This window comes from Lethenteron reissneri, chromosome 33, assembly GCF_015708825.2.
Source record: "Lethenteron reissneri isolate LAM-NWPU_2019-01 chromosome 33, ASM1570882v1, whole genome shotgun sequence".
Classification (NCBI taxonomy): Eukaryota; Metazoa; Chordata; class Hyperoartia; order Petromyzontiformes; family Petromyzontidae; genus Lethenteron; species Lethenteron reissneri.
In genome coordinates, this window is record NC_083811.1 from 14,486,003 (window position 1) to 14,511,287 (window position 25,285).

Genomic DNA, 25,285 nt, shown 5'->3' on the forward strand with positions numbered 1-25,285 from the left:
ATACTTGGTAGGATTTCACTCGCTGGAAGTGTGTGAGAGGTTGGGTTACAGCATTGCCATTGGGCTGTGGCTGAAGCTGGTCCCATAAATTAGATATTTTATGCAACACATAAAATATGTGGACTCATCCCTGTGGGGTGTAAAACCGAGGTGGTGGGGGGAGGATGGTCTCCAAGCACTAGCATGTCTTAACTCCAAGCCTTCTACACCATGGCAAGGAAAACAATCCAGACAAACTGGAATGACCATGAACCACCCCCAATCTGGAGACCTGTGCAGCGATGGAGCACCTTAGCTACAAGCTAAAGGGAAAAAAGAGGGAAAATACGAGGCGATTGGACACCGTTCCTTGAGATCCCCATATGACCTAAAATACTATTAAAAACGATTTCAACTATTTTTTTCATTTTACCAGGTCATGCCCACTGAGGTAATTCCGAGCTATTTTTCAGAAAAGACATGGCCACCGATGACAAGTTCAAGGAAGTGGCTGATGACATGGACATGTAGAGCAGCCAAATTCTCTAAACACATGTTTCTAAACGTGGAGGGAAACACTGGTGTACCCTGTGAAAAAGATCGCCACGACCGGCGGGAGAACATGCAAACTCCAAATAAACAGCAGCAGGCGGTCAGGGTATACTAGGCGAGGTAGTTAATATCTTGATAACATAGAGCCCCAATACCTGAACGGGAGGAAATCAAATGATCGGTGAGCGTGGGCTGGAGGGGAGGACCAGGCTGTAGACACGTCATGCTTACATTGTTATTATTTTCCTTGTTCTTTATTTGGTTCTTTAATTGGTTAATTTGTTTATGCATCCCTCCTCCCCGCCTCATTCACCTGGATAAACAAAATAAAATCGAAACTTGAACTCGTAATTGCTAGACGAGCACAATATAAAGTGTCAAGTAAAGTAATATTTTATGGTTTGTTTGTTTATTTTTGGCTTTTTTTGTTTGCAGGACATGCATCGCAAGCGCATGGAGAAGGACCTGTCGGAGCTGCAGACTCTGATCGATGCTCACTTTGAGACAAGAAAGAAGGAGGAGGAGGACCTTCTGCTACTGAAAGAGAGAATTGTACGTCATCGTGCATGCCTTACAGTGTTTACACTCTATAGCGTTGTTCTCTGAGATGTATGGGATAGTGTTCCCCGCATCGCGCACGTGTGCGTGTTCTCCCGGTGCCTTGTCAAACATCTTGTTCCAGTGGAGAAATGTTAACTACCTCGCCTGGTGGACATGAGGTTGTGGGTTCGATTCCAACCCGATACGCCGGTATATATGGATCTTGATTTGAAGCTTTCGTGACTGCAGGAATCCATACTCTTTGGTTCTTTCGGTAAAGTCACGTAGGTAGGTATATTTTGAGTTTGCATGTTCTCGCCGTGGTCGTGCGCATTTTTACTTCCACATTTAGCCTGCGCTCTCAATGGTGTTTGGCTGCTATTAATTTTCCACACGATAAGCCACTTTGAAGAGCTATCACGTGTGGCCAGATCGTTGCTGAAAAAGAGCTATATAGTTCAGTGGGCCTTTCCTGGTAAGATATAAATTGCCTAGTTTTTTTCGTTTTACCACTTCAAAGACTCTAATTGGCCTGTAATACCTTAATATATAGAGCACCGCAGACCTTGGGAAATTGCTGGCACCGGCTCATTGTCTGTAATTCCCCGTCGTGTCTCCAAGTCATTCTCTCTCTCTGCAAGAGCGAGCGAATACTGCGCGGCACGTACAAATTTAGCATTATATAAACATTACTTGTAGAATCTAATCAAATTTAATTGTGGGGTAGAAAGTTATATTGTTGCTATTTCGGACGAAAAACTGGTTTCGCCAAACTTGGAAAAACTATTGTGTTTGTCTGTATAAATACAATATTAAAAAAACACCAATAACTACAATTCGGTTCAGTATGTAACATACACGAAATCACAATGCTTCAGGTTTAGACATTTTATATCACCTCACACGAAACTAACCACTTCTGTCGTGCGTCATCAGGAGAAGAGACGTCAGGAGCGTGACGAGAATATCCGCCAGCGTGCTGAGAAGGAGAAGGAGCGCCAGCAGAGGATTGCTGTGAGTTGCCGCCAAGCCAGCATCATCACCGGCCCCTCGAGATTACACAAAGTCACCGTTGAAAGTGGACGTTTAGAACGCAAAACCAAAAGAACCTGCGTCCGATGAAATCAATTGAGAGCTGCAGATGGAATGCATGAGAACACAAAGCCAGATCCTATTGTCACTCACCATATCTGGCTTTTAAGATGTGTTCAATGTTAGTTTAGCATTGACAGATGACAGTGCTTCCCCCGAGTTTCTGAATGCTCTCCCCATCCATGACACAAGGGCCCCAAAGGGGCCTGCTGCCGTGTGCAGACAATGGCGGGTGATGTGCAGGAGCCGCACCTGACCCTTGCCGTGTACTCTTGATACAGGAAGAGAAGGCCAGGCGCGAGGAGGAGGATCAACGCAAACGTGCAGAGGAGGACCACAAGAAGAGAAGGCTGCTCACTGACGCATCTGCCACCTATGGCAGCACGCTATCCAAGGTAAGGGGCCATCCATAAATGACTGACGTCACGCACCTGGGGGGGGTCAGACATTTGTGACGATGTGTGACGAAGGGGAGGAGGGGGTTGAGAAATGTGACGTCACGTAAAAATGCGCAACTTTAAATAAATATAGACAACACATTCTACTTAATTAAATAGACTTTTTAAGAAATGTTTTCTCCTACAACATCAGAGTGCAGCGCCACATTAAATATGCACTACAATTACAATAGTTTAAAGCAATTTGAAGCAACATGTATGACGCATTACCGGTCAATATCAATCTATAGTGATCTATATTTTTTGGGTCTTTCGGTAAAGTCACGTAGATAGGTTCAAAGAAAATAACAAAAAATAACAAAAAACTACGACAAGCGTTCGTCTTTTTTCTTCCTGATGACGAACGCTTGTGTTGTGATCGAAACGTCGTAGTTTTTGGTTATTTTTTGTTATTTTCTTTGAACCTATCTACGTGACTTTACCGAAAGACCCAAAGAATATAAATTCCTGCAGTCACGAAAGCTTTAAGTACAGTGATCTAGTCTAATTTATCGAGGCGCCTTCACTCGAGGCGTTTGACATGCAACTTACAAAACGGTGACAGAATAGAATGATGTAGATGCCTGGCGTGTACAATGATTAAGGAATGAGTGAAAACGATAGAGGGATACTTAGGGATCACGAAAGGGTAGGGGAGGGACGGGAAGGGGTGGAGGGGGCGGGAAGAGAACGGGCAAGAGAGAGAAGAGGTGATGCTTTGAGAGAGGAACGGAAGGAACTTAAGGAAGGGGGATTGCTTCATGTGCAGGGGAAGATTATTCCAGTGTAGGGGTGCAAGGAGAGAGAAGAACCAAAAACTGGATTGGGCACAGGGGGAGACAGAGGGAAAACGAGAGACAGATAAGATTGGGAAGGAAGAGGACAAGAGGGGACATGGAAGGAGATGAGAGAGGCAAGATAATGACACTATCAGCATCAGCGTCATCATCCCAGTGGGTCATTTGTGTTTACTTTGCATGGAATATATATTGGTCGTCGTTTTGATTTCCGGCATCTCGTGCAGCAGGGGGCAGTGTCACATCGCGTGCAGTGTTCACTGCATCAGCAACACAAAAATGAGCAAACGAACTCATACCTTGTTTACAGAACTTGGTATGCAGGAGGACGTGGGTTCGATCCCAACCCTGACGCCTGCTGCTGTATATTTGGAGTTTGCACGTCTCTCTCCGTGGCCCGTGGCCACGTGGATTTTTCTCCGGGTCATCCGGTTTTTCCCTCCACATTTAAAAACGTGCATTGATAAGCCACTTCGTTGAGCTATCATTTACGGCCAGGTCGCTTCTAAAAAAATGCTACTTAGCTCAGTAGGCTTTACCTGGTAAAATAATACAAAAAAATTGTTCATGGAATTTGCTATACACGTGTTATTTAATGGCATTCACAAGAAAAGAGATGATAACCTTTGTAAATAGAATTGCCCAATGTATACAATTTGTCAGGACAAAAAAAATGTAAATACCCTAATCTCTAGTGGATATGTATGGGAGTATTAAAGAATACTTAGCTAAGATTATGTTCGCCTTATTTTCAAGTACAGGTATCATTTGTATGATCCAGCCATACCTCTCTGGGCCTCTATGTGCCGTGAAGAAGGGATATTGTACGGAAGGTCACCTATTATATACATTTTTAAGGCCACAATGTAATTGATGCAAGTGTTTGGTCTTTTTAAAATCGATCGTAATATAAATGTTACGCATATGTTATGACCTTGTACATGAATTCCAGGTGGCATTTTAATTGGGCGTATATTACATCCTCCAAACTCGATTGACACACACGGACAATAGTAAACTGCACAATAATAAAAAACAACACAATCTGTTCCTGTGTAAAAAAAAATCATGAAACACAATGTGAAAACAATTGAAATATTTTCCGATGTAAAAGGGAAGTGATCGTTTTTCATTTGTAGTGTGTAACCCATGTGCTCCTAACAATGCATTGGGGTTTATTTTTTTCATTTAAAGCCACATTTCTTTAAATTAGACCTAAATATAGTTATCACATTGAGCACATATGACTAAGACATGTAACTTTGTTAACGTAAACACTCTATAATTGGCTGATAACACCGTGATATATATAGAGGACCGCAAAGTCTTGCTGTGGCCTGTAAATCCAGCGCTGTGGAGGCAGCGAGCATTGGTAGGATCACAAAAATGTCGTGAAACTCCCGTTGGCAGCGAGGAGGAGCCATAACCCTCTTCCATCTGTATGGGATAGAGCGTTTCTCCCTCACACACGGCTTTCTCCACTCATTAATTAGCTGATAACACCTATACATATATATGTAGGAAACCACAGATCTTGGGAAATTGTGAGCACCGGCTAATCACGTGACTGCTTTCTTTCCCGCTTGTGGTTCCAGAGTAATTATCTCTCATTCGCAAATAATAATAATCTCTATTTTATAAAACGCCTTTCATATTGAAGTATCTCATAACGCTGCACAGCACGTACAAAAATAAAACTACACTCACAAATATCTGTAAAAATTTAAGCGAAATAGAAAGCTGGCAATAACAATATCAGTGACGACTCTCGAAATTCCAATAAAATGAAGAACTATGATGAAAGCGAATACAAATAATTATAGAGTAATCCAATCAGACAACCGAATAGTTTTTTTTTAATCTTAAGTGACACAGACTCAGAATCCCTAATGGACCGAAGAAGGGGATTCTACAATCGTGGTGTGTTACGAATTGACCTCATTAATAAAGATAGCGCAGCATGCACAAAGAGAGTGTGTGAGGCAACATTGCATTTACGTACAAGCAGTGCCAGATTCTCCTAGTAGCAAAAGTAGCGACATATGCTACGGGCCCCGCACTTTCAAGGGCCCGCAATAAATGCTTTCAAGCTATCAATTCCGGTTCAGTGATTCTGCACTTGCTCTATTACTATAGTACTATACCGCCTTCAACTTTTATGAATGACTGGATGTTTAAGGTTAGCGATTTGTCGTATTATCTAGCTGTATAGCAAATGAAAAATACAATTACTTTACTATGCAAGTGAAACATTTGTGTTTTAATATGTATGTGTTTTTTTCTTTATTTAGGGCCCCTTTATAACATATGCTACAGGCCCCGCACTAGCTTAATCCGGCATTGCCTACAAGGACGTTGAAAAAATTCACCGCCTGCGTTATTTTACTCCCCCCCCCTCCCCCCCTTCAAGAAACTCACAGTTTGAGAATTATTCACTCAACTCGTGCTCCTTTGCAGGCCGAGAGGGGCAGGAAGGGGAAGAAGGTGACGGAGCGCGAGAAGAAGAGGAAGATTCTGGGAGAACGCCGCAAGGCGCTCAACATTGACCATCTGAGCGAGGACAAGCTCAAGTGAGCGCGCTTGGCCGCTGTCATGATCATTTTCAGCATCTTCATCATTATCGTCGTCGTTCTTTCATGATGATCATCGGTGTTGTTGCCGAGGATGTATACGTACCTCCGGTTAGAGCGGTTGGCTACGTACAGTGCAAAAGAAGTTCAACATTGAACTAGGACTCATATCCTTACCTGTGAACATTTCGTGAACATCTCAACAGCATTGGTTCAAGCCAGCGTGACTTCGGCTGATGAGATAATGAATTTCAACACAGGTCCAGAGTGTTGCTTATGTTGAACCAATGCTGCTGACATTATGCACTCCCTGAAGGCCGTTTGGCTCATGGGATGTGTACAAAAACAACTTCATGTTGAGGACAGATGGGCATCTGCTTAATTATTATTACTATTATTACGTTTGCTCTAGCCGATTGGCACAGAGATCGGTGGGAGTGATTCCCAATCTTTAAATCATGTTAACTCTTTAAAATGTCACCAAAAAGTATACACTGCTTTCATATCATGCAAATTGTGGATGGTTTCTACAAAGCAAACATTATGGAATATGTTTCATATGTTATAATATTTTTTATATATTAGAGTGCCACTCCCTCTGCATATGGAAACAGTGAATTTTCGGCTTTCTTGGGTCACACCCTTCTCTCAATTTGTTCCCTTTGGTGTAAACGTCAACAGTTGACAATCACATTCGACTCTGTTCATAGGCACACGTTGCACAGGTTCCCCTCCTCTTGTTCTCTGCGTCTGTGCCTCCTATACTCTGACTGTCCTGTGTGTGTCGCCTGCAATGCATTTTTCAAATTCGTCAAGCGCCAAGCAAATATTGGGCGATTGCCTCTGAACTAACGGTGCTTTCGGTGTCACAGACAAATTAATAACAACGGGGAGGTGTGACCTTGACAATAACAAACACTTAAATTTGTATGGGCACCCTAAATTAAATTATAACGGTTCAAACCAAAACAAAAAGCACCGGTGAATTATCTCCGTAAGCCAATCCCACGCGTGTGCCCTGGCAGGGAGAAGGCCACGGAGCTGTGGGAGTGGCTGCACGGACTGGAGTCGGAGAAGTTTGATCTCCTGGAAAGGATCAAGCGCCAGAAATACGATGTAAGATGAATTCTCGGGTTGTGTCAATGAATCAGTGTGTATGAGTGCGTGAATGAGTGTGTATACGAGTGTGTGTGAGTAAATTATGGCAAATGCATGCCTCAATGGGTGTGTGAGTGCTGTGACCTGCAGTGTGGTGAGTAAGTGGGTGGGTAAGGAGGTGAGTGAGTGTGTTGTTTTGAGTGGTAGTGTAGCAGTTAGCTTACTGCACTACAAACCCGGTGACCTGAGTTCGATTCCTGCTCACGGCCAACACCAGCGACGATTATCTGAACCGGTGCTGGGCCTCCCCTCGGTCGACTCATCCTCAAATGAGTACCTGGCACGGTGTGTAAACATCGCCACTTGGGAGACAAAGGCGACCGGGGATGGTGTTGGCTATCCACCTCCTCGTATGCCGTGCCAGTCTTCATAGGTTCTACTAACAAGAATTGCCCCAACAGTCTGTTAAGGCTATAAGGGGGATCTTTGTTTTGACCTACAGTGTCATGAGTGGGTGGGTGGTCGAGTGTGTTGTTGTGACCTTTAGTGTGGTGAGTGGGTGGGTGAGTGTTGTGTTGACCTGCAGTGTGGTAGTTGAACACAGAATGGGTGAGATGAAACAGTGTGTGGTAGACAGAGTCCTCAACATGGGTGGAGGGACATATAGATGGGTGTATATGTTGATATAGTGCATAGTAGGATGTGAGCACTTAATTGCCGGAAGGGTACAGGAACCACAGAAATCACTGGCCCCAGCGGCATCACTAAAGCACCACAGCTTGATGGACAGCGATTAGTGACGCGTCACACCCATATTTGACAGCCTAGAACACACGCTATAGGTACAAATCTCAAACTATAGTTAATTGGTTTTATTTAATGTCTTTCTTCACAAGAGAGACACCTAGTGCCTACTATGGCATCATCAACATAAAATTTGTTAATGACCATATGTTTATTTTGTTTCTGTATTTCAATCGTGGCAGTTTAACACTTCAGTGAGATACGTTTTAAAGAATACCTTCCAGAATACGTGTATGTACATTTCCGGTGTGTGTGTGTGCATCACCTTCCGCTGATGTCCTTTGCCAACTTGCTGTCATTCCGAATGTAGATTCAAAGCCTGAACAGGAGAGTTGATGAGCTGTAAGTACTGCATGGATATTCATCAAATTAGGACAGCTGGCATTCCAAATAATCCCTAAGGAAATTGTTACAATGTGTATAGAGATCTTCTTCTTCTAAGTTAACATTTAAAAATATATTTCCGTAAAGTGCCAGTATTTATAGCATATATGGACATTATTTTAGTTTGTAAAGTACAATTTCGTGAATAATGGCCATACATAATTTGAAAACCCCAGCATTTAAAGCAGCATGCTTGTAAACTGGCATTCTTGACCACTAAATACCAAACACGATGTATGTCACCATCAAACATCAAGACGTACTAACACAGCAACTCGGTTGGTCAACATTATCAATGTAATCGAAGAACATCGCCTTCACAATCTGCAGCGCTTACTGTGGTACGAATGCAAGTGCTGCATTTTCAGTGGGGATTTGTTCTGTCATATACCGCAAGTCCAGTGGAAAACCAATTATAAAATGTCATGGTTACAGTTATTGAATATTTGAGGCCGATATTGCATTTCCAAAATGTTTTTACTACAATTACTTTTCCCGCTGATGGCATCTAAGACTTTGATAGGCCTGTGCACAGCTCTGGTCAGCCCCTTCAACCATGGCTGGCTTGGCAATACCTCTAGGCAGCGATCCTTAACCTTTACTGCAGCCTTGCACCCCTTTGGTTCTCAATCGTAAAATAAATTATGTTAATAAATACACAGGTTTGACGAAACAAAGTAGTTGTACTTATGTGGCCGTGCCTAATTTGTGTTTCGATTTACCTTCTAAAAGAAAAATCTGGTCGTGTCTCGCTGCCCCAGAAAGGGCATCTCACACCCCCCGGGGGTGTGAGATGCCCAGGTTAAGAACCACCGCCCGCTCTATGGTCTCTTTCTGGTTCACCAACTTATCTGTTGTGTTTAGTGGAGACCAAGGCGAATTGGAAAAGGATTGGTAAATGTTTTGGTGCCATAGTCTGAACTATCTGGAGGGTCACATCCACATTGCTGAAAGGGCCCACAGTGCACCTTAGAAAACAGAATCATAATCTTAATTTTTACTCGAGGAATCCGATGAGTTATGAAGCTCGTTTTTACATGTCCAGTACAGGTGGGTCAAAACACAAAATGATCCTGTATGTGTTTTTTTACTTACATATTTGCACTTTAAAGCCACGCGAAGTGCCGTACGCTCGCTGGCAGGAGGTCACGGAACAGACACGTGCATGCACACACACACACACGCGCGCAGTGACATCTATCTCAATCTTAATTTCAATCGGCTCTATTAACGTGGACATCGTGAATTGCTTAGCGCATCACGTGGGACGTGTTTAACAAGCAATGGGCGCGTGCAGCGTGGAACGAGTTAATTTGCATTTGAACGGGGAGGAATACATTTGCGAAAGTGGAAAGAGGTAGCGTGGTTGGTGGGTCACGAGGACTGAAGTTGGTAAAACCTGCAGAATGGCAGCATTTATCTTATCCCACAAAGAAGTGAGAGCAATGGTTCGGGGATGAGATAACATCTAAGGCAGGGGTCAGCAACCAAAACAACAAGGAGAGCCATTTTCTTCGAATTAGGAAGAAAAAAAACCCTCAGTAATTTCAACAGCCGCAATGCATGTGGCGAATACGAGACGGTGGTGGTCCTTAATAAATGACGTCACGAAGCAGTTCCTTAAAGAGGCACACGCGGTTCCGGAGCAATCCGGTTGCCGACCCCTGATCCAAAGCAAACACCGGAGGTAATCTCCGTGTTGCTGCTCCGACGGGTGCTGTGGCACGGCGAAATTGAATACATCGATTAAGTAGTTTCGTTAGTTTCATTCCGATACGGAGAAATTTTACTGCAGATATTTACGTAGATTTTTCTAAAATAAAAGTGATCAAACGTGGCACTACACGCTAATTAGGGTAATCTGAATAACGGTAATCTGAAAACAGAGCATACATACTTGATTTTAAGCTTTCGTGACTGCAAGAAGCCATACTCTCTGGTTCTTTCGCTAAAGTCACGTATGTAGAAAAAAAAAATAAAAGAACACGACGTTTCCGTCGCAACACAAGCGCCCATCACCAGGTGATTCCTGATGACGGACGCCTGATGACGGACGCTTGTGTTACCGAAAGAACCAGAGAGTATCTATACATACCTTTGGTTGTAATATGTTGCAGTGGTATGATATTGTAATGCATTTCACCCCAGCAATCGACGATACTGAGCAATTGGTGTGTCAACAAATTACAGTTCTTAGATCACGCTCTCCCCAATGTGTACAGAAATTACTTTGAGCTGCTGGTTATTAGTGCCCATCATCTTCTATCCTTTATAGATTATACTGTACGTAAAAAAATGTAATATATACCGTGCATTTGAAGAGCCGCCGTGAGCCGCGTTGGTTTTGGGGTATTGTGCGCGCAAATTTTCATCCGTAAACATTTTCATCCGTAAACATTTTCCTCTCGCAGGAACGCGAAGGGCCGTCGTGGCAAGGGCAAGGGCGCCGCCGCCGCACGCAAGAAGTGAGGCCCCCCCGATCCACTCCGGCAGGCACCCACAGAACGGACGGACGGATGCGGTGTCCTCTCCTCTCCCGCATGTCACCCCAACTGCACGACCTTCGAGCGCACAACGAGAGTTGCTCCCAGCCCCACAACCAACGAACGTGCCACCAGTGTTGGCTTAGACGAGATGGTCTCGCCTATGGTAGGCGCTTTGTTCTGGAACACAAACTTGTTCCCAATAAGATGTTTACCCAAAAGAATCGATGGCAATATAACCATGATTGCACATTTGAAAAGAATGCAGAAGACAAAAATGCACCTTCTGTTAAACCATAGTTATGCTTTATTTTACTCTGCTCTGTTTTCGAATTCTACCCCTGGATTTAATAAAGTGCAGTTGGCATAGTAGCTTGAAAGTTTTCCTGTCATATATTGACTTAAAGCTTTCATGACTGCAGGAATTCATATTCTTGGGTCTTTCGGTAAAGTCACGTAGATAGACTTTACCGAAAGACCCAAGAATTTGTTCTCCTGTCATTTTACGATGCTTTCCTTGCGGTTGTTTTCAAGTTTTTTGATGTTTAACTTTAATAAAAATTATTACACTACACAAAAAACGCACCCAAAACAGATCTTCGCACACCGCTCACAACTGACGTGCGCGATGGCCAGTAATAAAGCCTTCCCCTAGGCGTGCTCAGCCTTGAATAGGTGCTCTGTATTGTGGTGTGTACACATGGGTGGTGCACATCAGCACTCCAGCGCTTTGGAGGCAAGATTCACCTTTCTCCTCTTATAACTCATTCGAGTTTATCTATGGGACCTTTTTTGCCAGTGTCGGAAATGATGAAAAATAAGAATATATTTTACCCTCTCTGGCAATAAAACAGCTGTGAAGATGTACTGTTCGCCTTTTGGCGTCCTCTGGTCTAACACTGGTAGTGAGGCAAGGCCATGGAGAAGGCTGTCTCTGGTGTAGGCCAACCAGATTCAAAGACAATGCATACATTATCAAAGCATGTTTTGTTTGCATATTTTGCCACAAATGTGTGGTTAACGCAGACTTGATTCCTTGCAACATCTTAACACCTCTTGTTGTTTTGCCAGAAAGTGTAAACGCCTATTCTTATTTTTCATTTGAGTTTGTTTTATGCCCCGTCAAGTCTACATAACTCAAATAAGAATTATGTACCTTGAACCACTCTTGCATTCTAGAGCAATGTAAAGCGTAGTATGTTTTTTTTCAGTAACAAGCAATAATGTTTTTGCAATTAATATTAATTTGTTTGATTGAATGCCATTACATAACAGTGGCAGTTTGTATCTGGCCCTTCCATAGATCCACTCTGCCTCACTAAGTCTCACTTGTCACGTGTGAACATCGGCGCTGGGGGATTAGAAGGTGGCTGGGTGGTGAAGTTGCAACACCACCTCAAATTCCATCCACCAATTTTGGTCAATTACTAGCTATTTACTTTGATTGGGAAATGCCACACTGCGACATTGCCCACGATGTGTCAACTCGTAAACTCGAAGCTATTTTTATGTTGCCAGGTAAGGCCCACTGAGCAATGTAGCTCTTTTTCAGAAGCGACCTGGCCACAAATGATCGCAAATGATATCCACATGATGAATACCTGCTGTGTTCACCTGGTACTGCATGGGGGCAGCTGCCACCGGGGGGTCCTGTGGCTAGGCTACAGCCGGTCAATGGAACAGTTGAGATGAGATGTTAGGCCCTTTGAGTTGCTGACGCATTTATTTGCCATGCAGTTAATAGCACTTGACCTTACGGCATGCATATATGAATGATAAATATGTCCCAAACATGTCTTGAGGGATGGCATCCAAAGCCGGCAGTGCGGTGTCAGGAGAGACATTAACATACTCAATAGGCTCGTTTAAAAATGAATGTTGCTTTATTGAATAATGCACGTTTTGAATATAAGCATTCACAATTCTTTGTTTCCACCAAATACCCCTTTTAAACAATGCTAGGTGTTAATTTCTGAGTACATTACACGTTTCTGGAATTGTACCGTTCTTGGTAAATAATCTAAGCAACTGTCGTCCAGAAATAGGCCCAACCCCCTAGAAGCTCCCCAAGTAAAACACTTCGACTATTTCAGCTTATTCAAAAAATAATTTGAATTATTTTTAAGAGTTTAAACGCTGTGCCATAAGGAATATATATTTGTAATGATCAAATTACCAGTTAAACTGACATATAACAGTAACAATACAATTATACTTACTATAATGTTCATTCATAAAAGCTCTCCTTAAATAAATACAATTATTACAGTTTTTTTTTTAATGCCATTTCTCATTGAAGGAATTTGCAGCATTAGCTGCTGCGGAATGCATGCCAAAGCGATGCTCCAGTGCATATGGGATGACGCTGGTTGGGCCACCACCGCTTCCTCGGTGGTGGCCCAACCAGGAATATCAACACCGTGTGGTATCCTCTAATTCAGCTCCCGCACCTACCGATTATCTCCCGCACCTACCGATTATCCCCCGCACCTGCCGATTATCTCCCGCACCTCCGATAAGCACGGTTGGCAACGTACGGTGCAAAAGAAGCTCCACACACGCACATTCCAGTTCAACACCACGGTTCCAGATCTCGGTCAACCATCGACTCCGGCACACCCCACGGACACGGATGCCGATTGCCGACAAGGCCCGCGGCGGCGGGAGCCCCCGGCTTAGCTGCTGATCTTGGTGAGCATCTTGTTGAAGGCTTGCTTAACGTGGGTGGTGGAGCTGCGACGACGCGCCTTGCCCTGCGCCGCGCGCTGCCGGAGCTTCTCGCGGCAGACGTCGTAGAAGGCGTCGCTGATGCAGCCGTCGCCGTTGCACGCCGAGCACTCGAAGAAGGCGCAGCCGAGCTCCACTGCCAGGCGCTCGCCATCCTCCACGCTCACCTGGGCTCCCGGCAGCAGACGCACGGCCACGTTAACGGTGCTGCTGCTGCAGCCAACGACCTCGAATAAATGTTCAAGTCATCGTCATAAGTGTCATTATCGTCATCATCGTCACCATCATCACCATTCATCACCATTCATCATCACAATCATAGCTTCAACATCATCATCGTGAGCCGTGGTCCATCCAACGGCTGGATGAAGGCCTCTCGCCTGTTCATCATCTGGCCTTGCTGCACCTCCGATTAGCACGGTTGGCTACGTACGATGCAAACGAAGTTCAACGTACGTACGTGTCCCCGAGTGGACATTGCGTTTCATTCGTATTTTCCAGATGCGTGCGTGTGTGAAAGCACAGCCTTGCATATGCCACTGAGGCCTCAATCATCCAATAAGGAGTGTTATAAGTGGCTTTGTTGTCAATGTGCTGTTGGGGCATGTTTGCAACAAGTTTAGGACGTTAGAGTTCACGTTTTTATCAAGTTAGGGGGAATGCGGGCATAGTTTGATTATCAAGTAGTGTACTGTAATTATAATCGTAACAATGTGTGCCAAAACCCAACCAATTGTAGCATGCAGGCCCCCAGGGTAAGGAATCTGAGTCGAATCTCACAAGCAGCACTGTGTGGGATGTGATTCGTGGATGTGCTGTGGGTAAACGGCTCCATGCTATAGGGTGGAAGTAGAGATTCCACTGCTGGCTTTGGGCTGCAACACCCATAAATGGGACTGTTATTTTGTTACCTTAAATAGCCTAATTTAAACCTTGAAATTTACTTTTAATAGGTTATAATTTATAATCCAGCATGCCCAACTATAATCTTGGCTGGTAAAAAAAATCCATTTGTCAGGCCTTTCCCTTGAAATCAAATTGCAATCAATTCACTTCCGCAGACTCCTTGGTTATGGGAGAAAATTCACCGTAGCATATGCGGTGTGGTAGGAGATAACAAGTGCCAGGATACACGATTGGATTGGATCAGATGATGGTACCAACGATGCGCGGATTTGGAATGTGATCACATCAAGATCATCTCATGAGACCATACATCTGCTCATTGACCGATCAAGCGATGCCTATTTAATCAATTAGCCGATAGTAAAAAAAAATATCGATTTAAAGTATGCATTTGTGTAAAAATGTACTTTTCACTGTTTAAAAAAAATAACCGTGGTAATAATGAATGATTTCTCAAGAACGTTAAAAATAATGGGCCCAAATCAAAAAGCTATTTTGTCTGCCACCTAAAAAGTGAAAATCAGCTGCCTTAGGCTGCCTTTAAAATGAATATGAAGACATTCATTTATTAAGGTTTATAGCCAATCCCCTTTGCCATGATTTGTTTGACCCTGTCTGAAATCTAATAAAATTGCTGTCATGGGTATTTATTGACCTGTTACTTTGCACGTATTCGATTTATAAATATACATTACATGGTATTTCCAGCACAATTTTACGTTAAATTCGAAATTTTATATTGAGTGAATAACTTTCTCATGTAAAGCGCATCACTGCTTCAAAACATATACATCTTCAAACATGGCTTTGGAGGTTGCAAATTTAGACCTGTGTTAAGAAGTGTGCATTTTATATATATATAAAGATGATACAATTAAATTCCGCACATCCTCCTGAGTCATCTTTGCTGAAGATCAGCCATTTCTTTTCTAGCTGCTCTGTGAGAGCCCAGATTTGAATACCCACACAGGTTGAGAGAATGCCTGGCCTGGCACATACCCTCCACTAAACATTAAAGGTCATCCCTCCACTTCCACAGCACCTCCCACTAGCACGGTTGGCTACGTACAGTGCAAAAGAAGTTCAACGCACATACATAGCTAATGTAGTCCATCGTTCAGCACTTTCAATGTACTGTATAGGCTACGACGTTGCATGTTTTATCTATGATAATCAATTTGTTATGTTTTACGGTGTTGAGCATAACTCTGGGTGTCCTTAATCATTTAGATTTGTTTGCCATTATTCCTGATTTACTATGTTTATGATACAATATGAATATCCATGATTTTATATAATAATTCTACATCTATATATATAAAATCGTGAATCTGTCTGTCTATCTGTCTGTCTGTGTGTCTGTGTGTCTCCGGACCATACGCACTTTCATTGGACGCCGGTTGCCCCTGCCAACGGCTAGCGACGCCTTCGCCGCTTTCATTGGACCTGGCAACGGCTAGCGACGCCTTCGCCAAGGGCTGCAGTTTCATTGGACGGCGGTTGCCCCTGCCAATGGCTAGCCACGCCTTCGCCACTTTCATAGGCTCCGTAATTAATTAAATAATAGCCATTACTCAGTATTGTTCGAGCGCTAGGGGGGGGGGGGGGGGGGGGGGACCGGCACCCGTACCCAGCGTCAGCCGGGTGGGAAAATCAGGCGAGGCGGGAGGCTCTGCACGGTGCTAGGCCTCGACACCCACCACGCGAATCTAAGGTAAATTCATAAAAGTTTCACGTCCTCTACAGAGTCGTGAGGGAGGGAGACTGGCGAGGGAGGGAGAGTGGCGAGGGAGGGACTCAGCCTCAAAACGAGTAACTGGTGTGGCGTTTTCACATCGGCACTGGGGAGACAAAGGCGGCCGGGCGTGGTGGATCCAAGTCCCGGGCGAAGCCGGGTCATGTGTATGTGTGTATGTGTTTATGTGTATGTCTGTGTGTCTCTATGTATGTGTGTATGTATGTGTGTGTATGTGTTTGTGTGTTTGTATGTGTGTGTGTATGTATGTCGGTTTTTTTTATGTGTTTATGTGTATGTCTGCGTGTCTGTATGTATGTGTGTATGTACGTGTGTGTATGTGTTTGTGTGTATGTATGTGTGTTTGTATGTATGTGTGTGTATGTGTTTCTGTGTATGTATGTGTGTGTATGTATGTGTGTTATGTGTCTGTCTGTGTGTCTGCATGTATGTGTGTGTATTGTGTATGTGTTTGTGTGTATGTATGTGTGTGCTTGTGTGTATGTGTATGTCTCTGTGTATGTATGTGTGTGTATGTGTTTGTGTGTATGTGTGTGTATGTATGTGTGTGTATGTGTGTGTATGTGTGTGTGTGTGTCTGTGTGTGTGTCTGTGTGTGTGCGTGTGTGGTGTGTGGGGAGCGGTAGTGTAGTGGTTAGCGTGCTCTCTGTGTGTCTGTGTGTGTGTGTCTGTCTGTGTGTGTCTGCGTGTGTCTGTGTGTGTGTCTGTGCGTGTGTGGTGTGTGAGGAGCGGTGGGTGTAGTGGTTAACGCTACGCTGCGCTACCAACCCGGCGAACCGAGTTCCATTCCCGCTCACGGCCACCACCGGTGACGATTATTTGAACCTCTCCTAGGTCGACTCAGCCTCAAACGAGTAACTGGTGTGGCGTATTAACATCGCCACTGGGGAGACAAAGGCGGCCGTGCGTCAGTGGTGAGGGAGGGAGAGTGGTGAGGGAGGGAGAGTGGTGAGGGAGGGAGAGTGGTGAGGGAGGGAGAGTGGTGAGGGAGGGAGAGTGGTGAGGGAGGGACAGTGGTGAGGGAGGGAGAGTGGTGAGGGAGGGACTCAGCCGCAAAACGAGTAACTGGTGTGGCGTATTAACATCGCCACTGGGGAGACAAAGGCGGCTGGCCGTGGTGGATACAAGTCCCGGGCGAAGCCGGGTAGTACAGCTAGTATTCTATATTATTACACACGATAGCATACATACACACGTGGCTTTGGAGAAGCGACTGTATGTCGGCATAAATAAAATCACATTTGAACACAAAGGGGCGCAAAATGGTGTCGAATTGTAAAATTCCACAGACCTACCAATACTTACACAATCACCCTTGACTCAGACCGGCCCACCCACACACTCACAAATTGTTCGCTGTATTCAAGCCACGTATCAAGGACTTGCACACTAACCACCGTCATATTCACAACCTTCACATTGGTCTGCTGCTCTGGAACCTTAGCAAATTGTCACACAACTGTGATCACTCATTGTTGCGCTCAGTTATTACTGAGGATAATGCTTATAGACCAACATTTGGATTTCAGCACTTCAATGTATTAGATGTATAAGATTAAAACTATTCCCATCAGTGTACCCTCAGTATACTGGGATTAAACGTAGATAAAGGATTATGCTTTGCCATCTGGAAATAGCGGATGGGTGTTTTTGTCCGTAAACATCAAGCTGCACATATCCCCATACAAATAACATGCTTCGTACTCCATGGTTTAGCAAGCATTCAGAAATACATTAGGAATGCTGTATACTAAATGCGTATTATAAAATATGAATGAGTGATCTATGGCTTATCGGTTTACAATATTTCACGAGTCTATCCTTAAAGCGGTAGCTTTCAGACTAAAAGCTTGGAAATATATTGCATTGCAGTGCCACTTTGCCTATGAGGAATGCTGTTCGCACCACAGTCTCAACACATTTTTTTGGGTTAGATCACGTAAATATATAAATGTATCATTAAAACCCGCCACCACCCGACACAGCCAATCAGTTCGGGTTGTCACGTAAACAGAACATGCCAATTTGTCACTGGTACAGCACACTGGTGTGTTGGAGAGCCAAGCCACAACATTTACAATTCGAGTACGACGTTTCGCCTGAAATTACTAGTAGCTTCATCAGGCGACAGCCAGATTTGTGGAGAAGTCCACCTGTTTCGTTCCTTATATAGAGGTGTGCAGACCTTGGGCAATTATTGGCACTGGCTCACTGCCTGGCTGCCTTCCAGCTTGTCTGTGGTTCCTGAGTGATTGTGAGATGCAATTTGCATGAACAACACTTAAAAAAAACAACACGAAACCAACAGAATGTCTGCAGTTTTTTTTTAAATTTCCAGATGACTGTGATGTTGGTGTTCATGATTAGAATACTATATATTTACTAGTGTAATTGCCTGTCATTTGACGGGTTCGTAAAAATAAAGTTTAATGAAAAAAAATTAAGATTATATTTTATTTATTTAATCAAAAATGTCTCTATATATATGACATTTGGTGTAAATTGACGATCATCTCCCAAAAGTTATCTTTCAGATGCATTTTATTGACTCAGCACTTTGATGTTGGTTGAATTTTTGCATCTTGACAAAGCAACATAATAAAGTTGTCCATGGGGAAAAAACATGTTCGTTCAGATAAAGTCCAACATACTCAAACGTTTTCCCTTGTGACCTATTTACAGTTATATCAAACGCAGGAATGATTAGAAACTGTCTTCCGTTCAAAATAAATAGTAAATTCACATCAGACGTTACCAGGTGGCATTCCAGATGGTGTTAGCAGCGTGCTGCAGAAATTCTACTGGATAATTTGTCATCCAGATCCACATAGCCGAACCCACCGCTACACACACCATTCAGTGTCAGGTGTGAGGCAGAGATCACCAAAACTACATGAACTACAACTGAGTCTCATAGTCTGTTTATGGGGCACCATTCAAATTATTTTCTGAAAAAAAGTGATAAAACATTTGTCAAAAATAGCAGGCACATGGGTATGTATTATTAAAACATTTATATTGTATATAAGAATAGGTTTGACTGTTTCTGGCAATAAAACAGGTGCTAAAAATGTTAAAACACCAAACAGAAACCGTTTGTAAGTAATCATATCTGCATTAACCACATATACTTGTGGTGAACATGCAAACAAAAAACATGTTCTGGTAGTATATGCATTGTCTTTGAAACTGATTGGTCCACATCACAGACAGCTTTGTTTACAGTCTCAAACAGTGTTAGACCGGAGGACGCCAAAAGGCGAACAGCACAAAGACAATGCCACCGTCAGGACATTGAAAGCTCGGGGTGAGCAGCTACATCATGGGACCTCCCTTACCAGTGTAATGACACGATGACACCTGCTGGCTGGAATAGGAAGCACGGGTATAGGCACTGTTAAAGACAACAGTCAGTCTGAAAGGGAGAGGTATCTGGGACAAAGGTAATGGGCGGGGTCGGCCGAGACGCTCCAAGAACCTGCAAGAAGGTTCCAGGACAGGGCATGGTCAGAGGTGGAGCCCAGCCGTGCCTGGTAGAATATAAGCAGGGCCGGAGCAGGGCTCAGGGTTCGTGTGGGGAGTGTTGGGCCCGGTCTGCGTCGCTGCTCGCCGTCATCGCTCTCCATCATCCGGCCACGTGGAAGATCACCTGGGGGTTTCCGCCACCCTCCTCGGCACGCTGCCAGCCAGCGGCGTCGCCGAGTGTGGAAAGTGGAACCACGCCGAGTGATTGGCCCCGTGTGTGTGTAGCCAGTAGAGACGCTAACATCCAAATGTTGTACTCAGAGTGAGAAGATAAGGTTGGCCTGTGTTGTGCCCGTAAATGAATAAAATAAGTACCCTCATTACACCAGTTTCACAATATAAGAATAGTTTTTACCCTTTCTGGCAATAAAACAGATGTTTAGAGCCTGTTTGAGACAGATTTCTTAAAAGCCTGAATGGATAAAACCTATTCTTATATTGTGATATTGAGAAGGGAGGTTTCATGATGTAATATTGTATATAACAGAAACATGATACATCTGTTTACATTATTAAACATGCATTTATTCACAGTGCGTGGGGAACTCACCTGTCGTGCATGATCCAAGTCGATCTTGTTTCCCAGGAGCACTGTGTGCACAACCTGTGGCTTCTTGATTTCATCAATCTGAGCCTTAATCTGGGCAATCTCGTCGAAGCTGCATCTGTCCGTGGTATCGTAGACCAGCAGGAAGGTGTCCCCCCAGCGCACGTAGCCTTCCCTCTGGCCAGAATCATCCTGTGTCTTCAACAGAATCGACAAACAGCGTCACACGCAGTCAGTGAAAGGTGATGATGCAACCGGTGACAAGGCCACAAATGAGCGACCGATCCAGGATGGAGCAGTCATTATTTAAAAGTGAACCTACTGGTCACGGTAAAGTCACAAGTCTATTTCTTCTATTTATGGTTGATATTGATGTCGAGCAACACCTGGAATTTACATTGAGGTGGTTGATGAGCCAGTGCATTGCGCCAGGAGTAGCGAAGTGTATCGCTGTGATGACACCTCCTTTGTATTTTTGACCACAGTCACACACCAGCGGCGTTTTAATGTTCCATACATTTTCCATCAAGTCATGTCATTCGTTACAGCAACAAAGCTCCCATTGCAAAAATGCGTGTTGAATCTCATTTGGAAGCATTTGCTCTGTATTTTATTGAAATGAAAAATGACCCGGTACAAAAATATATACAAGAGTTTATGCAGTATAATTTCCATCGATATACATTTTCCCTCGTAAAAAAATATTTTATTCATTCACTCGTGATTTGTGATCCACAACATTAGTTTGACCAGGATACCACGGCTAATGTGGTCATAAATCATCAAGTACGGCAATCTTGCCAATATGTGGGCCACTTGGTTATTTTCAGAATAAACAAAGAAGGAAGCCACGTTTTTACACATTTGGCTTGCTTTTCACACTGCACAGCAGGCTCAGTACGCGTCACAATTTGACATTTCACATTTTTTATTTTACGGAAAGCCTTTAGATTTTTATTCCTGAAAACCAAGTGTACGTTCTCTTGTGTTCATGTGTGCTGTGCTTGCTTTTACTGAAGGGAAGACTAAAAAAAAGTGGATGCAGTGGGGTTTGTTCCAAGCGTTAAACCTATTTATATATCACCGTGTCACTCATATATTCTTGTATGCTACCTCAAAACGATATGCTGCTTGTTGCATGCTGAATCATGCAGCGATGCTTGTTACGCGATAGAGCTGAACCATGCCGACAGAGATGACTGCGGAGGTAAACATAAATGAATCACATTTAAATCAACATAAAGTGCGTCACAGTGGCATGTCCCTTATGGGGAGCAGCGGTGCAGGGTTTTGTGCGCTAAGCTACAAACCCGGCAACCCGAGTTCGATTCCCGCTCACGGTCACCAACACCTGAGCTTCCCCCTAGGTTGACTCAGCCTAAAATGAGTACATGGTGCAATATGTGCATTTCATAAGAGGTTTTTTTTGGGGTTAGATCGCGTAAATATATGAATGTGTCATTTAAACCCGCCACCAACCCGACACAGCCAACTAGTAAGGGTTGTCACGTAAACAGAACATGCAAATTCGTCACTAGTACAGCACACCGGTGTGTTGGAGAGCCAAGCCACAACATTTACAATCTGAATATGACGTTTCGCCAATACAGTAAAACCTTGGATTGCGAGTAACTTGGTCTGCGAGTGTTTTGCAAGACGAGCTAAATTTTAAATAAATATTAATTTGATAAACGAGCGAGGTCTTGCAATACGAGTAGTACGTATATGCTTTTTCTGCCGAGCGTCACGTGATCACAACTGATATACGAGTGCTTTTATATACGAGTGCTTTGGATTACAAACACGTTTCCGGAACGAATTATGCTCGCAATCCAAGGTTTTACTGTAATTACAACTAGCTTCATCAGGCGATAGCCAGATTTGTGGAGAAGTCTAACTGTTCCGTTCCTTATATAGAGGCGTAGATGTGGTGACCATGCTTCTGCGCTCTTGCGAAAAGTGGTGGGGGGGGGCGGGGGTGAATTACTGATTCAACGTGCATTATGCATGTGCATTATGCGATCCCTTTTATCTTGTCCTTCCTGTCTATTATGTGGATTAAAATAGCCGTACCAACGGTAATCACTATTGAAGTATGCTGCCCTTTGTAGGCATGCATTTAAACAATGTATTATTTGATGATTCGCTTCCATGCAGCACTAAGGCGGTAGCTATGGTTAAATTATTTTTGTTTCTTTCAATATCGATAGATTATCTAATTAGTCTTGGCCAGTAGTAGCTAGTTTTTCAGAGAACTTCAAAATTACAAAATTCAATTGAGTGTCCTTGTTGGCACGCATGTTCTGCTACTGCTGACAGTTGTATTTGGGAGAATTTAATATTTATCTGATGTTCTTTTAGTCTCGTGCTGATCATTCGTCCTGTTTGCCCAACATAACATTTACCACACGTGCAGTTAATCCTGTACACGCATTCTGTTGATAGCTTCGGTAATACATCTTTTGTACCAGATATTAGTTTCTGTATTTTGTGTACTGTGCCAAATCTGATTCGTATGTTTTATTTTTCCAAACATCTGGCTAGTTTATCAGTTACTCCCGCAATGTATGGTATTTTGATTGTTTTAATTACTTGGGCAGTTTCAATGCTCGTGTTATTTGATTTGGTTTTGGCATTCAATTCCCTGTTGATTTGTGCATCATTGTAACCATTCATTTGCAGCGCTTCTTTAACATGTTGAATTTCACTTCTCAGAATGTCACCATCTGACACTTTCTTAGCTCGATGAATGAGCGTCTTGATAAGAGCAGATTTCTTTGCGGGGTGATGGTGTGACTGCATTCAGATAGGCGTCAGTATGCGTTTTCTTTCGGTAAACACTGTGTGTTATTTTACCATTTTGACCCCGTCCGAGCAGAATATCCAGAAATGGTAGAGTTCTGTCAGCTTCCACTTCCATGGTGAACTGGATGGATGGGTTTTGCGAGTTGAGATTATTTAGAAATTCGTTCAGGGTATCTTTGCCGTGTGGCCAGACCACCAATGTGTCATCCACATATCTAAACCAAGCAGATGGTTTTAGTGTGCTTGAAGCTATTGCTTTTGTTTCAAAATCTTCCATGTACAAATTATCTATCACAGGAGACAAAGGAGAGCCCATTGCTGCTCCTTCCTTTTGTTTATAGAAGTCACCTTACCACAAGAAGTAAGTGTTCTTTAGACAGTGTTCAGCTAGTCTTGGGATATCTTTGGCTAAACCTTTGTTCGTTACCATAGTGTCGAGTAATTTAATTGACTCATTGACCAGAACCCTCGTGAACAGCGAAGTCACATCAAAACTTACGAGGATATCGTTAGGGTTAAGCTTAATATATTTCATTATATTTACGAGATGTTCAGAGTTTAAGATGAATGAAGAGGTTCTACCGATGTAGAGCTGTATTTGTTTCGTTACATATTGTGCTAATTTGTACGTGGCAGAGCCTATTGCACTAACTATTGGTCTTAATGGGACATCAGGTTTGTGAATTTTTGGTAGCCAGTAAAGTCTTGGTGGTTTTGATGCCCTTGGTTTGATCAGGTATTGCTCTTCTTTGGGAATTGTTGATTTACGTTCCAATGTGCTGGTTGGGTCTCGTTTAATTTAAAGATAGGTACATTTCACCACTCGGTAGACAAAGGCGGGCGGGCGTGGTGCTGGCCACCCATCCCCCTCGTGAACTCTGCCATCCTTCATTGGTGCTCCCTAACAGCACTTGCCCCAAAAATATGTTAATGCTGCACAGGGGATCCATGTCTTTGTTTGTCCCTGAGAGATGTATCTTCAGCCTGTCAGACTGAAGAAGACATGTGTAGTACCGTTGAGGACGCTTGGACACTCGGGGTTGAGGCACACGTATTTATTCCGCAACAGTGGTTACAACCGCGGGCATACAATACTAGAGGGGGTATCGGCCCCCTCACCCGGCTAGCTGGGAATACACTGCTAGCCAACTCTAACCTACCTCCTAGTCCTCCACTAAAGAGCTAGGGGAGGCTATCTGGCCCGACACTGGCAAGTCGGGCTACGGTACCCGGAGTCCCAGAGCACTAACTCTGGTTCTCGGGACCACGCCGCTGGCTCGGTCCTGCGCGGCCCTGACAAGGGCGGCGTCCCAGGGGAGTCCAGGGCTCTAGCTAGACGATCTTGGGTCTTCACTCCTTTAGCTGTAACATTGTGCCCCGAGTCCTCCGGCTCATCCCCTTTTATACCCCAACCCTCCGCTGAGGGGTGGGGCCCCCCGGGGGATCACACTCCGGGCCAGCCCCCCAGGCTGCCTGGTGCGGACGTCGCTGCGAGCACCTCCCCGTGTGCTCACGGAGCCCCGCCCACTGTGTTTGTTTCCCGTGTGATCCTATGTATACAGCCCCTCCGTAACACCCCTACATCACCCCCCCCTACATAGCCCGCAGCCGTCCCGGCTGCAACAATCAACAATAAAAGTTTATTTACCCTTTGACCCCGCGTGTGCCTCACAATTATTGAACCATAACGCAACGAGAACAACAACAAAAACCAGAAAAGCCAGAAGGGAAAATAACCCAACGCACCCCACCCCCGAATAAATACGAATACCGTAAAACCAACGTATATACAATTTTCAGGGAACCCCAGCACACACACAACACACCAGGAACACAACATACGTACGATCCAATGTGCCAGGAACACGCCACTGACGCATCACAAGAGTCTGCGCATTCTTGCGCGCGTCCTTGCCGCTGGCCCGTCACACGGGGCAACCCCGGATGGCGGCCCGTCGGGTGGCAACTGTCCATTTCCGAGTGGGTCTGTTCTTGATGTCGCGAGACCCTCGGCATCCCCCGTCGGGGTTGTCGGGCGTGAGCCCGTCATTCCTGGTGCACCTGGGGGCGGGACAGCCGGCAACACGTCAGGCGAGAGCAGCGGAGACGGACCCTTTGAGTCAGTCGACCCCCCACATGTTTGGCCACGCGTGTGTGGAGTGGGACCTCGCGCCGCAATGAAGGGTTTCAGTCTGGAGGGGTGTACAAACCACCGGCGCTTCCCCCATTTGATGCGCACGCACTGAGGGCGCACAACCTCAACCACCTCGACGGGGCCCCACC

The 25,285-nt window shown here is 44.3% G+C and overlaps 2 protein-coding genes across 3 annotated transcripts in view; one reads left to right on the forward strand and one right to left on the reverse strand.

The window, feature by feature from the left end:
* Positions 1–11,108, forward strand: part of LOC133350369 (troponin T, fast skeletal muscle isoforms-like) — a 33,222-nt gene extending 22,114 nt beyond the window's left edge. The window contains exons 5-11 of the mRNA XM_061564682.1: positions 967–1,083; positions 2,008–2,085; positions 2,445–2,558; positions 5,855–5,967; positions 6,993–7,083; positions 8,180–8,211; positions 10,665–11,108. Coding sequence (XP_061420666.1) covers positions 967–1,083; positions 2,008–2,085; positions 2,445–2,558; positions 5,855–5,967; positions 6,993–7,083; positions 8,180–8,211; positions 10,665–10,722 — 603 coding nt within the window. The 3' untranslated portion in view covers positions 10,723–11,108. The remainder of the gene's footprint in view (positions 1–966; positions 1,084–2,007; positions 2,086–2,444; positions 2,559–5,854; positions 5,968–6,992; positions 7,084–8,179; positions 8,212–10,664) is intronic.
* Positions 11,109–12,602: 1,494 nt separating this feature from the next.
* The window catches only part of RERG (RAS like estrogen regulated growth inhibitor), a 30,739-nt gene continuing 18,056 nt past the window's right edge, over positions 12,603–25,285 (reverse strand). Inside the window, exons 4-5 of one of the 2 annotated variants that reach the window (XM_061564681.1) lie at positions 20,201–20,389; positions 12,603–13,630 (exon numbers count right to left, since the gene is read on the reverse strand). In XM_061564681.1, the coding sequence (XP_061420665.1) occupies positions 13,412–13,630; positions 20,201–20,389 (408 nt within the window). In that variant the 3' untranslated portion in view covers positions 12,603–13,411. Of the gene's footprint in view, positions 13,631–20,200; positions 20,396–25,285 lie in introns of both variants that reach the window. The other variant, XM_061564680.1, reaches the window with a different exon arrangement.